We start from the raw sequence: 14,740 nt of genomic DNA, 5'->3' as shown, positions 1-14,740 counted from the left end.
TAGACATGGTGGAGGTTTCGTCACTTCTCCTCCAACATAGTTACTTCATGCTCATAGGTGATAATGGATCTGAGAATTTCTTGCCTTGTGCTTGCTTCATGGTCAGTCTTTGTTTATACAGATGCTATGTAGGGAGGACACATAAACGTTATCTATAACTTTAGAGAAAATTTTTTACATCTCATATCCTGCACTTTATTACTGTGTGTAAATTGTGGGTTGGTATATACTTTTATTCTTTTCGTTTAAATTTTTAATCAAAGTCATAATTACACAATTTAAAAGTCAAAAATATTTACAGTGCTTATCACAAAAAAACAGCATTCTGCCACTCCAACTCTTTTTACTCCTCACCAGCTCTTCTCATTCTTCCCCACCCCCTCATGGTCTTTTTCAGCTTCATTACCAGTGTTTTCTACTGTTTAGCTCCAATTTTTTAATGTTTCATCATCAGATAAATATTTCGGTATTTCTACATTTTTAATGTTTACTTTTAATTTACCATGGAAGATGAGGGTTTAGCCTGGAAATAACTCATCATCCCAACATAATTATGTCAAATCCTATTAAAAACAGTAGTTTTATTCAGAAGGAAAGACTTCGTTGATTCTAAAATACTACCAGAGTGTGATATTTTAGAAAATAAAAAAAAAAGACTTTTCATAATGTGTTGTGGGGGAACTGCATTAAAAGCAAAATATTAGAACGAGTAGGTGTTTATATGCATAATTTAAGAGGATAACATTATTAACAACATTTTGATATAGCTATAGCATTAAAATAGCACATGAGAAAATCTTGGTTTCCTCTTATCTCTCAATAGTCACAGGCTGAGTTTGTTGTTTTGAAATTCTAGTCAGTTAGTCTTAATCACCAAACGTTTTATAGGAGCGGGGGATGGAAGTTAACCCTAGTTAAAAGAACAAAAGTACTGAAGACAAACTGTTCTGAGAATCATAGACTTGCATGAAAAACTTCACAAGGGAAAAATGCTAATGCGTCTGCATGAGAGATGGAACATATTTTAAGATAATTGAAGACTGTCTTTTATGTGTTTTCTTTGGTTTAGTTTTGATTTCATGGACTTTAATTTGTTCCTATCTCTTATTTTTTCTTTCTTAATATATTCTAAAGAATGTAAAACACCTCTTAGGATCTCATTACTACCTGTGAAATTGCCTCTTCTGTACCTTTGGATGTAATATTTTTTGTCAGTCAGTCATATTAGAAAAAAGTGTTTTAGAACAGGCTATTATCAAGCTATTATATTTTAGCAATCTGACAGCAGTGACAACCCTTTAAAATACATTTTGTGTAAATGCAAATATACTGTAACAATTTCCCTTAGGTGAATATTGTAAAGTGGTTTTTTTTTGCATATTTAAGTTCTACAGGAATCATCTTTTTGCTTGTATTCATTTGTTTCAGCATTCATATGTGTAAAACTTACATTTTTTACTTCTAACCTCCCTTATATGCTAGTTGTTAGTTATCCCCTTGACAAGTGTGGTCAGAAGGGGTCTAATTGAAGATGTTCCATTACTTGGTGAACACATGAGTTTACAAAATCCACTTTTGCTTCTCTTTGCAAAGGCACTGAGACGTGAATTAAAGGAGAAAGAGTATTCTGTCCTGAATGCTATAGACCAAGCTCGAGTGTTCCTCGCTGATCAGCCCATTGAGGCCCCTGAAGAACCAAGAAGAAACCTACAATCAAAAACAGGTGAGACTGGTTTCTTTAGTACATCATAAAAACACATGTGAGGAGAACAAACAACCAGAATCAAGCAGGAAGTTTCCTTAGAGCATTTCAGGATCTGATATTTTAAAATTTCCTCACAGTGTTTCAGGATCTGAAATTTAAATTTTTTTTTTCTAGAAATTATTGAATCAAATGTTATTATTTATCAAATGTCTAAATTCTTAAAAGTAAAATGACTGTGTACTTAAGTATTATTTAAAAAGGAAATGAACTACAGAATGTTGATTTATTAAAAAGTGTACTGGAACTAAAAGTAATTTAAGAAATAAAAACTTACATTTGTTACATTTAAACAAATTACACTGTAAAGAATTGCAAGCAGAAGAATGGTATTTAAATATAATAATAAATGTATAAAATATTTAAATATCTACGAGTATAAGTTTGTATTAAAGTTCTGTGGTTTTTTTAAGATTAATTTTGAAATTAAGACATTAAAGTGCCTTTCTTTTATAAGCAGACACAGAATTTATTTAATTTAAAAATAACAACCTGTACTGTTTATGTACTTTGGCTTAAGATTGAAATAGTAACTACCTTACTAACAAACAGCAATAAATCACATAGTAAATTTAAGAGATGAATTTTTGGCATCAGCATTTATCTTTAGTATGATTTTTGCATTGTTGGCAGTAAAAGCATTCTGATGCATTTTTTAAAATAAACATGCCGTTCAAAATAGTTTTCAATCATTTACTTTACATAGTAAAAGTCGGCCTGGAAGACCGCCTCATGCTCTGTCCATCAGTATAATGCATGAACAGGGAAGTACAGTTGGAAAATGCTTTCTTTGACTGTAGCTGGAATGTTTGGACAGGTGGCCATTTTCCTATTCAGCCATTCTCGGGAAGTGCTACTTCAGTCTGAATAAATTTCCCATCAAGGTCATGATTTTCTTGACCCTTTAAACCTAGTTTCATATGTGTGTCTGTGGGACACACGCACACCGCTCAGACTATCCTTTCTAGCACTAGTTTTTCTTTTCCACTTGTGGGATCACTGTCTTTCCAGGCAGCCCACTGAGGACCTGAGTCATTGCTGAGTGGCCACCTTTCAACAAACCCCACAGTTTGCAAATCACTCATAATTGCCATTTCTACCTTTGAAGAATTATTCCTTTTGATTACTTAGTTATAGATCAATCATACACACACACACACACACACACACACACACACACACACACACACACACACACACACAGGCTCGCATAGTAGGTACTTACTACACAATTGTTGAATGAATGGATGCCTGAGCTGAGCATTTTCAGGTGTGGTAGGAAGTGATTTGGTTCAGGGAGGAGGGTTGACCACGCTGGGGCGGATCATGAGAAGCTGAGCGCTATGTGTTGGGGAAGTTGGTCAGCCGGGCATGGCGGTCAAGCATTTGTGCCCGGATAGGAGGTGGCAGTGAGGGGCTTGTACGTGCTATCTGGTTCAGATTCCAGAGGCCCTGGAAAGTTGGGCAGAACATTCCAAGGTAATTCAACAAGAATGAAGGCTCTATTGTGGGTTGTATTTTTTTAAGCTTGGAAGAAAAATAACAAGTTGACTTGTCTCATCTTAACCAACTTAAAGTGTGCCTTAAATCTGCTTTTCTCATCTTGCATCCCCAGTACTTTCCAGAGAATAGATGATACATTTTTATAATAAGCTATTTTGTAGCAGTAAATAAAAAAGTGTTATTATATCACTAAAGCTTCACCATGTTATAAATTTTCCTCCTCAGTAACTGTCAGTCAGTTTAAGGGGTAAAACACACACATACACACACACACACACACACACACACACTCTCACACACAATGTATTTTGAATTCTTATTTTGCTGTTATATTCAGGATGTTTCTATGCCCCATGTTCACATGCTATCTTTGGGAAGCAAAAGGAAAAAAAAGTCATGTTAATTTAACTTTATGAGTTTTTTGTTTCTTGTTGTTAAGATTAGCAATTTTCATACTTTTTCGTTTCCTGGTATTATTTTCTGTAACGCTGGCTGATTTTACCTACTGTTAAAAGTAAATGAAAGAAAATTGTCCATAATAGTCTTTATACTTTCGTTGTGTACCACGACTTGTGTAGAGCTGCAATCAGAAATAGAGAGCATTTGAACAGTAGTTATCTTGTGTGACGCTACTTCAAATACTCAGTATTGGAGGGGGTGGAGCAGGGAGAAACCATCATGATTTTTAAATTCTATTTAATAAACATTTATATACTGAGTATGCTATGTGTACTGTGCCGTAAGGGCACACCAAAATGGAGCCATGTCTTTACTTTGAAGTAACTATTCCAGAAAATACTTCTCTCCATGATTTTTCCCTCTCAATGCCTGTCTATCCTTGGCTCCTTTTTAAATTTTGTTCTGTTATCAATTATAGTGTCATATGTATATATATATAGATATTTTTTCCTGGTAGCCTATGTAGGTTTATGTTATTACTGAGTAGCACAGGTATAAATTATTCTCAGGCATTTGTTAATTGATAAATGTTATTAAAAACAAGCAAACTAATTATTTCAACCAGATGATTGGTTGCTGGCAAAGAATCTCACCAGGTATGTTTTGCTAGATATTTTCTCCCTCCCCACCCCCCGTTTTACAGAGCTGTAATTGACATGTAACATTGTATGAGTTCAAGATGTACAACATCATGATTTGATAATTATATATATTATGCATTTGCGATTACCACAATAAGTTCAGTAAACATCGATCACCCCTCATAGTTACAAATAGTTTTTCCTTGTGGTGAGAACTTCCATGATCTGTTCTCTTAGCAACTTTCAAGTATGTGTATTTTAAATATTTAAAAATCACTGCTAATGTTATAATACTTTCCTCATTTAGGCCCTTACCATTTTTTGTTAGGATTGCAAAGTACTTAATTAGTTGGTATCTCTGCATCAACATAGACACAACAACATATCTAAAACACAGAACTGAGCAAATGCCAGTTCTTGGTTTGAAAACCGCCCGTAACCCTTGGCATGGAATCTGAGCTCCTTTATCCGGCGTACAAGCTACACAATGATTAGGCCTCAGCTTTCCTGTGTGGCAGCATCTCTTGCCTCTCTCTGTCCCAAACTAGTGTCCATTCAGCACCAAACTTCTCATGATGTTTTGCAGGTAGTGGTCTGACTTGCCCTTAGCCTGTTGCCCATCCTGTTTTGTTCTGCCTGTGGGTCCCTCTTCTCTGATTTCCAGCTCCTTCCACGTTTGCCTGCCCAACCCCTGCTCATCTGTCCTCTTCAGACCAGGCTTCTGTCTTCCTGGCCCTTTTCACACCCCGCTCTCCTCTGTGCTTCCTTGGCACCCTGTCATCTCGCTGGCTGTTACCAGCATCTGTGTCTGAAGCTCCGCCCTCCCCTCGCTTAGCGACCTTTCTCATTAATCCAGAATCTCCAAGAGTATGAAAAATGATCTGAGCAGCTATGATAGATGTTATATAGAAAACATAGTCAAAATCCAATTAGCTCATAGAAAAGCCACTCTCTCAGAATTATTGACCCTTGAATGCCATGGGTTTGAACTGCATGGATCCACTTACATACAGATTTTTTTCAATAAATAGTGTAAATGTATTTTCCCTTTTTTATGATTTTCTTAACATTTTCTTGTCTCTAGCTTTCTTTATTGTAAGAATACAGTATATAATACAATTAACATACAAAATACTGTTTATGTTAGTGATAAAGCTTCTGGTCAACAGCAGGCTAGTAACAAATAAGATCAGACATCAAAAAAGAAGATAACGCAATTTTCGAATGCATGGGGATCAACACCCCTAACCTCTTTATTATTCGAGAGTCAATTATAATTTTTAATTGAACTAAAATTATCTGAATAATTACAGAAAATTTACAAAGTTAAGAACTTTGTCAATGTATCTTGTTTGAGCCATAGGGTACTACTTAATTTTATTTAATTATATCATGTCACTGTATCATCATCATTTATATTGTTCTTTTACTTTTCAGACCCCTTTCAAGATCTTCTATCTCAGTGAGTTGGACAGATCATACAGTATGCCTTCTATTAAAAAAAAAAGTGAGATAAAAACACAAAGGTCAAGAAAATATTGTGATGCTGACCAAGGTCATCAGTTAATGTAGGAGAGATTCAGGAACCGGGCACTACTCATCTATGCTGGCGACCTTCCCTAACCCCTGGGTTTTCGGCTGGCTTTTAACTCATTCCTTCAGTTTTCTCTCTTCTTGCTCACTATCTGTTCATTGGCCATTGACCTCCTAGCTCCTTGTAGGCTTTCAGTGTCAAGACCCTCTTAACCCTGCACAGATGTTTCTTGGCTTCTCCCATGTTCTTCCAATGTTGCTTTGAAGTTCTCAGTCCCAGTTTTGAATTTCTTTGAAAATCACATCAGGGCTTAGTGACGGTAGATGACCAAGACATCCCTGGGGATCAGGCATCATTGGCATTCGCCCATTCCTGCCCCCAAACCCCTTGAAGTAATCAGGGAATACATGTGTCTACTTACATATTTATTACCTGTAATTTAGGTTAAAAGCCAAATTTGCACAGGGGAGTTAGAGCCTTACATCTTTATGCCTCTCTCCACACGACACATACATGCAGGCAGGTGCATAGACATGTAGGTGTGGACACACACACACACACACACACACACACACATTTTATGATTTGGAGTTATGGTGTCAGTTACTAAGTAAAAATTCTAATGCTTTAATAGGATATTTCACCTCTGAAAGTATTACAAAATTGTACAATTCATTGTATATATGGATGTAGTTAAGCTCTTTTCCTCTGTTCAGCTTTTGATTTTAAGACAAAAAATGATTGCATGATTTTGTTCATAAATTTCTCTTTAGTCTTCTTTAAAATTTATTTCAGTCTAGGCATTACTATTACTACAAGTATTATTTTATTTTAGACTGTCTGAACATTATTTTTTTTTCAATCTGGTGTAGTTGATTAGTTTCCTTTGTTTCGTTTAAATGATAGTCATAGAAAAAAATAAAACACCGGCTGTTGCTTTAGTGTGTTCATGCACTTATAGTTGAGTGTGGTGTATATGTGTTTTTTCATACACACCTTTAAATAGTTGTATATTATTGTAGCTGTGAATAAAGGTGAATAATAATCATCTTTCAGATAAAAATTATATATAGTTTAATATTTTCCCTTTTTGGTCTTTGACAGCTGGCTGTGTATATTTAGAATTAGTTAATATTTCAACTCAGGGTTTACTGTTTTAATTATTAAATGTTTAATTATTAAATGTTCGTAATATTTCAGGCAGCCAGTTATTAGGACTATTTTTCTCCTATGTGAAATCTCATATATTTTAAGTTATAACAAAGAAGTCATAAGTGACGTTTTTCAGTCCACTGTGTCAGTCCATTTTCTGCCAGTACTAGCAAACTTGTGCAAATAACATTTCACGATCATTAAATGAGTAAAAATATGGAATTAACATGCAGTTTAGTAGAAGTTACTTTTGTACTTATTCTCAGTGTGCCTTAAGGTTATATTAAAAAGGAGGCAATAGTTATTTTCTCTCATCCCATAAAATGAGACCAAATTACACACAACCTAAGCAGTGAGGCTAGTAAAACTAATGGGTGTTTTGTTCACAGGGCATTTTTTGTTTCCCTAACAACAGCATTATTAATTAGAATCCCATTCATTATAAATGACAGACATCCAGCTTCTATAATCATGGGTACGAGGGGGATGGATTAGCCCCCATAACCAAATTACAGCAAGGGCGAGGACATAGCTGGCCACAGCGACTGGAGCACCACCCAGAAGCCTTTTCTCCATGTCTTCCTTTCTGCCTCTCTCCACATTTTCTTAGCTTTCTAATGACCATCTACCTCACACCCTCATACGGAGAGAGGTAGCCCTTCTTCAGGTTTAGCGCATTGCAGGAGAGGGCTCTGATTAACTCAGCTTGAGTAAGATGGAGCTCAGTGTCTGCTGGAATTGGCAGACCCCAGGTATAAACACAATGTTAGATGAAGGAAGAATCAACACCCAGAAAGGAAGAGAGAAACATTAGTATACAGATTCTCACAAGCCAGCATTTATCAGGTGCTTATAGTGTGCCGGGCATCATGCCAAGCACGCCACATACCTTGTTTCCTTTAATTTTCATGCAACTTATTGAGCTGTGAATACTCTTACCACTCATTTGACAGACGAGGAAACTAAGACTTTGAGAGGTTTGGAAGCATACTGTCACTTGTGTGACAGAGCTGACACACCAACTCGGACTTGCTATGAAACTTACTGCACTTAACCACCATAGTATACTATCTTAACTACCCCAATAAGTATAAGAGCTTTGAGATATTTAGTGGAAATATAATTTTATTTTCTATTTTTGTACTTTAAAATATTTCATGCAATAATTAAATATGTTTATAACTCTTTGCTTTGCACTTTACTGTTCTTTTTTTTTTTTTCACTGAAATATCAGGCTGCTTGATAGAATGACATACCAGTTCACTGATTTCCTAGCACCAAGGGCGAAGGTGTTTAGACAATTGTAGACTTTGTCTTTTTAATTCTCATATAAAAACTTGGAAGGTCAATAATTGCTTTCAGGCCTATAGATCAAAACAATGATTTAGTTAGCTTCTCAAGTCCAAATTAGATTAGTAAAGTTGTAATGTGTGAAAGAGCACAGAAATATATATTACTTTATATTCCAGTGTTCTTAACCATATAGCAACAATGTGTTCCTTCCCATTTTAAAGCTCATAATATATGGGTGAATGTAATGAATCTAGTCTTTTTAACTTCTCAAAAATACCTGTGTAATGAGCTGGCTCAGTAAGCCCATTGATTGGGGAAAAATTTCAAAAACTTTTTGGCCTGCTAATGAATACCATGTAATGAAATCTGATTTAAATAAACAAATCAACATTCTTGATGAAGAATTATATGATAACAAAGGTTAGTTTTATGGATACAACATCTTAAATTAATTGTTCACATCTGTTATGTTCTCTAATCACTGTTACAACCATCCGTAAATCACATTTGCATCATAAAAAAGATGGTAATAATTTACATGTATGTATTTTATTGTAATCATCATCTGGGATGTTACTTTCTGATTTCAACATAAAGAATAGGAGGATACTAAACTCTTTTAATGTGGTGGTGTACTTATTTTGTGTTTTTTGTTCTTGAAAGCTGGGATCTTCAAGAGTGAATTAGAGGGTTTGCCATTTTTTGCAGTGTAATCCTAGCAAAGACATAAAGTCTCTTCTTCGGTTAAACTCCTCACTTATTGGGACAGTTTATAAATATGAGACATACCTAACTTCTTTTATAAGAAGGGCTTAGGTTGGGAAGAAAGCTCAGGACTTCTTCTGCAGCTTGGTCAATCATTAGCTGTGGTGTTCCTCAGGGGAGAGATGGGAAGCGGCAAGAAATGAAAGACTTTTAATTTTAATCTAAGACTCCTGTCCTTTGATTCTTGAAGGAGAAATGGGAGGATTCTTTTTTTCAAGTCAAAGATATTGTATAGAGATTTATTCATTATTTAACAAATACGTAATGAATGCTGGCCACATGTCAGGGGATAGTCACAGCAGTGAACAGACATGTCCTTGCCCTCCTGGAACTTCCTTTCCCATCTTCTCTTCTTCCCTCTCAGTACTACCCTACTGCCCCCAGTGCTCTACCTGCTGCTGTCCAGCACAAATATCTTACTTGATTGAGTTACAGAACTACCATTAGTGTGAGGAAATGCAGGGAATATTTAGTTACAGAAAATCGAAAACTAGATCTCAGGTTGCTTAGCAAGGTCTGTTCTAGGGCCTCTGTGCTATTCCTGCTCCTTTCCTTAGAGGTTAATCATCTTAATAGCCTGTTCTTTCTTCTCCTTCAGCTCAATGCTGGATTTATTTACTTTGGCCTACTTTACAGGAAGAGTATAACTTAGAAGTGTTTGGTCTCTAGTTCTACCTTCATTAACCACTGGTTAGAGAGGCCATTTATCTCCCTCCACAGTGTGATCTGCATTCCTTTTTCTTCTCCATACTCTTCCCCTCTCACTCCCCCACCACCACTGATATCTTGCATTTTGGTATCGTGGAAGATACTCTTTACTTTGGAGTTTGCTTTTTCCCAAATGCATCTGTTCATGTTCTCGACTCTAATCCCCCCAACCCCCCAACCCTGCCTTTATTAAAAGGATTTGAGGAGCCCCTTGGCAGCATGGATGGCTCCATATCATCTTTATCATATTCCTGCTGAAAGATTTAGGCTACACATTAGCTTGTTAATCTACTCTGAGTAGCCTCTTACTGTCGTCATCTTTATCATATATTAGATGAACATAATTAGAAACATTACAGTAATCAGCTAATGGCACTTGATGATGTACTTGTAATCAGGTTCATAATAAATTGTTGTCATCAGTCACCATACAGAAAAGGCAGTGGGCAGGGTTCTCTTAAACTCTGATCATTTCAAAGAGATTAAGTTGATCTTAATTATGCAATCAGAAGAGATTTTCAGAAGATTTCCCATTATTTTAATCAGAAGCATCTTTTGGTCATGAAGAAGAGGGAGAGAGAGGAGTAGGGAGAAACAGAGGGGAGGGTGAAGAGAGAGAGACAGAGCAAGTTGAATCTTTAGGAATTTGGGGATACATTGTTTTTTTTCCTTGAATTCTTGTCCAGTCAACTTGGTTTGCTTATGTGAAAATCTCTACAGATGTCTAAACCTCCCAGATTTAGTAATATAATAATAGAAGGACTGAAAAAAAAATAACTTTTTTGAAGCCCTACTTGTGCCAGGTATGTGCCAATAGCTTTATAAAAATTAACTGAGGTTCAAAGGGAAAAGGATGATATCTATGATTACATAATTAGGTAGTTTTGGAACTAGTATATGATATCCTAATCTTTCCTTGCTCCACATTGTACAGGAGTGAAGATGCTACTCTGGATGCTACTCTGGAGATGCTACTCTGGAGAATATTTTTCTAGATTTTTATGTGTTTTTCTGTGTTTGTTTTTCTTAAAAGTTGTTTTTCATCTCTTGATGGAATACAACAGTACGATTATACATACATACAAAAAAAGCAAATAGAACAAATAAGATATTTGGAATAACACTTGAAATGACTGTAAATCATTGCCTTTTATTATAAAAGCCTTTTTATAAATTCTTTAAATGGGTGTGAGGAGGAAGAAGGAAAAATAAGTAGAAATATTTTCATTTAAAATTATGAAGTCAAACTTTCTCAATAAAAACTAATGCTAAAAAATTCCATTGGAGCCAACTCAATTCAACAGAGGACAACCAGTCTCTAAACGGAAGCCTGCAAAACCAAGATGGAAAGACGCACGTGACGTAAGGCTTTATACTCTAAGAATAAAAAGTCTCAATGGAGATAGTTGTCAGTACCATAATTGAGAAGAAAATACAATAAATGGGAAATCTTTATTAAAAACAACACTGAGCTTATTCTGATAGATTTCTATCATTATTTCATGGAAGAAACATGAAAGTTAAGTTAAAAGACTTTCTTCTTTTTAAGTTAAAAGAATTTTTTTGCATAAGTACACCGAGGGAGATGTTTTTTACCTCTACTGTTATGATTTCTTATGGCAGCTTTGCCTTTCTTATGTAATTGAATTTTAGAGGTAAAAGAGGTCCTAGGTGTAAAATGTTTACCCAACATGAAAAAGTAGGGTTCCACTTGATACAACTGGGAAGAGCAGGTCATGCGGCTTGCTTCAGAGCAGAGGGCAAGGTGGGCACAGGACTGATGACAAATTCTAGTCTCTGCTCCTGGTCCAGGCTGGTTTTCTACCTGTATTCCTGTGAGCCATATTGCAGTCTTTCTCCCCGAGATATAAAAGACAATGTGTTGTAAATACTGTCCAACTGATTTGCATATTTGAAGAATAAAAACCCTGGACAAGAGAGAAAATTTCAGGATTGGTCATTCTTTTCTTCTTCTTTCTCTTCTTCCTTCTTCCTAAAAGATAGTTATCTATTCTTTCTTAAATATCTTTGCAACACAATAAATTGCTATTTTAAATTACATAAATATAAAATGTATATAATAATATTTACAGTGTATTATATCATATCAAGTCTATGATATAAGAATATAAATATGGAAATTAAATGTAATGCCACCCTCAATATTTGGCCAGTTAAATGGAAAGATCTGAAGGGAGGAGAACTGAAGAATGATTGAAGAATGGAGCATGAAACAAAGTTCTCCCCCACAGACGCACACACTATAAGGAGTGGGAGAGTGATACAGGGAAAGCGTTTCTGGTCTGAGAATTGTCAGTAAATTTACTTGGTTTTATCTTGTGGTTTCCTCAGTCTTTCCGATTAGCCTCTATGACTGCCTTTTCAAATGCAAACGAGATTACCCTCTTCTCACTGAGCTTCACCTCCTCTCTTGTCTTCAATTTTAGTGGCTCTGCTCTGCATGGGAATGACATGCACTTGAGTGGAAATACTGTTGAGTGTCAGCAGAAGGGACCAGAGAAATCAATTTATAAGTAGTGGACTGGCTTAAAAGGTACTGGTTTACAAGCCAGTATTCTGTCCTAGCAGCACATTACAATCACCTGAGGAGCTTTTAAAATACATTCATGCTGCCCTTCATCCTAGACCAACTAAATTATAATTTTTTAATATTTTGGAGTAGGGTCCCTGGGACAGGGATCAGCATTTAAAAACAAACAAAACACACATAAACCAACTCTCACGTGGTTTCTAATATGTCACCAGAATTCAGAACCACTGATCGAGAAGATTCTCCACTGTTGCTTGAAGGTCCTAGAATTCAGCACAAAATATATTTTCATAAAATTTGAAACAAACTTTGTCCTTTGATTTTCAAATAATGGGAGGATTTTTCAATGTAATTATTTCCATCCTTTCTGCTTTTTTGCTGTTTTACTTTGTTTTTCTAGTTCCTTACTCCAAATTGTCGTAAGTTGATATTTCACATGTTGCAGCTTATTACCCATTTCACAAACGTTCTGGAAAGTTTTTGTTTGGTTATGTACCTCACTGTTCTGCGTTTAAAGTTATGCATTAAACTGAGATTGTTGCTGCAATAGGAGGCACTTTTTTTCTGACTCTGATTAGTTAATATGTTTCCTTTCTGGCAAACAGATGGTGAATTGAACTTAGAGCTTTTCTTTTTTTCTGAGTAGCTGTTTGAGTAGGGATTATATAATAAATACTACAAAAGGACTGCTCAATCAAAAGATTTTACATTAAGAGAAGACAGTCACAGCCAATGTCGGGTATTTTGTTATAGGACAAAGAAACTGTGTGTTTCCCTGCCAGGTTAGTCAATGACTGACTCAGAAACAGTTTTTACTTTATCCAAGGAAAATCATCATAATTAAGTTGTCTGTTTGGAAATTGGGCCTGTACTTTTTTTTTTCTTTTTAAAAAAGTGAAACACAAGGGCTGAAAATATACTGGTATCTTTGAAAAAGCCCAAGTGACCTATTAACAAATACAGGTGTTGATTATAAAAATGATCAACTCCTTTTCTTATCAGGCTATTTAAGAATTTTTTTTTCCATCTCACACATAACATTTTATATGTATATAAAATAAATTATATATAAGTATTATATATTATCATTTTCTAAATATCTTGAAGGTGTAAGGGTATAAATAAGGTTTGCCTAATGACATACCTTTTCTCCCAGAGTTTTTTCTTAGGAACCTTGAAATCCTGTCATGTGGCATGTTTGAGGACTTTTCTGCAGGTTTCCTGATTCTTCCCCTGACTGTTGTACTGAACTGCATCCCAGCTTAAGCATTCCTTGAAGCTGGGTCTCTAATTCATTTATTTTCCATATTTCTCTTTTATTGGTATATTATTCTATCCACCTATGATAACACTTTTTCTTCTTGTAATCAATTCAGTTGCCGAGGGATTATTCAAGTCTCTCTATAACTTGATGGCACTTCAGTAGGGCAACTCAGAGGTCTGTGGTTTCGAAATTCTTCATAGTCCATTTGGGTCCCATAGATTTCTTAGAGCTGCTTTTAAGTCTAAATATTGATATCTGGAAATTTAGATTGGTAAAAATATGTGTTCTGTCCCCTTTAACTTGATTTTTAAATAATAGTTAAATAAAGACAGGCAGATCAATTTATGTTGAGTGTGAAAGTTATAGTTTAGAAGAGATTGTTTCAGTTCCTCTTACCAGGAAGTTCATCATACCAGGAAGTTTGATGAACCCCAGTTCATTTTCCGATGGTTTGGAATATTTTGAGGTGAAGTGGATGCTGCTGATGTGACTGATACCGTGTTTCCCCGAAAATAAGACCTAGCTGGACTATTAGCTCTAACGCGTCTTTTGGAGTAAAAATTAATATAAGACCTTGTATTTATTATTTTGTTATGTTATGTTATGTTATGTTATGTTATGTTATGTTATGTTATGTTACATTAATTTTTGCACCAAAAGACGTATTCGAGCTGATGGTCTGGCTAGGTCTTATCTGCAGGGAAACGCGGTACTAAAAGATGGGATGCTATCACAAAGAAGAATATGCATTTCTATCTTGAGTTGATCGACAATATACCTTGATTGCATGTTTCTGACCTGTCTCTATGTTTCCAGTAGACAAGCAGAAGAACCTCGGGTGTTGAGGGTGGTGAAACCTAGGAGGGTTTAGATGGTGATCTATGTAACCTGCTTTGAGAGTGCTCTGTGTCCATCACATTCCTCTGCCCTTCTCTTGTCAGCTTCTCATCTCTGTTTCTGACCCTTGGCTTTGAACTTGACTTTCATTTCTGTCTGTATCCTTTTCTGATCTTCTAGACCCTTAGTCTTTCTTCCTGCCCCATACCTGAGGCAGGGCCTTGAATTATGCCTGCCTTTACCTGTCTTAAAATGTAACTGTACTTCAGACATTCTGGAAACCCTCTTGCTCTGATAAATATTTAGGATGGCAATTGCAATCTTGCTGCTT

The 14,740-nt window shown here is 35.7% G+C and overlaps 1 protein-coding gene across 4 annotated transcripts in view; it reads left to right on the top strand.

Annotated features, from left to right (window-relative positions):
- Positions 1-14,740, top strand: part of UTRN (utrophin) — a 461,045-nt gene that overhangs the window by 347,593 nt on the left and 98,712 nt on the right. For all 4 annotated transcript variants that reach the window (XM_081037226.1, XM_081037224.1, XM_081037225.1 and 1 more), the window contains one exon: positions 1,594-1,723. In XM_081037226.1, the coding sequence (XP_080893352.1) occupies positions 1,594-1,723 (130 nt within the window). The remainder of the gene's footprint in view (positions 1-1,593; positions 1,724-14,740) is intronic.

The sequence above is a fragment of the Rhinolophus hipposideros genome (assembly GCF_964194185.1).
Source record: "Rhinolophus hipposideros genome assembly, chromosome: 3".
Taxonomy (NCBI): Eukaryota; Metazoa; Chordata; class Mammalia; order Chiroptera; family Rhinolophidae; genus Rhinolophus; species Rhinolophus hipposideros.
This window is presented reverse-complemented; position numbering and strand designations above follow the sequence as displayed.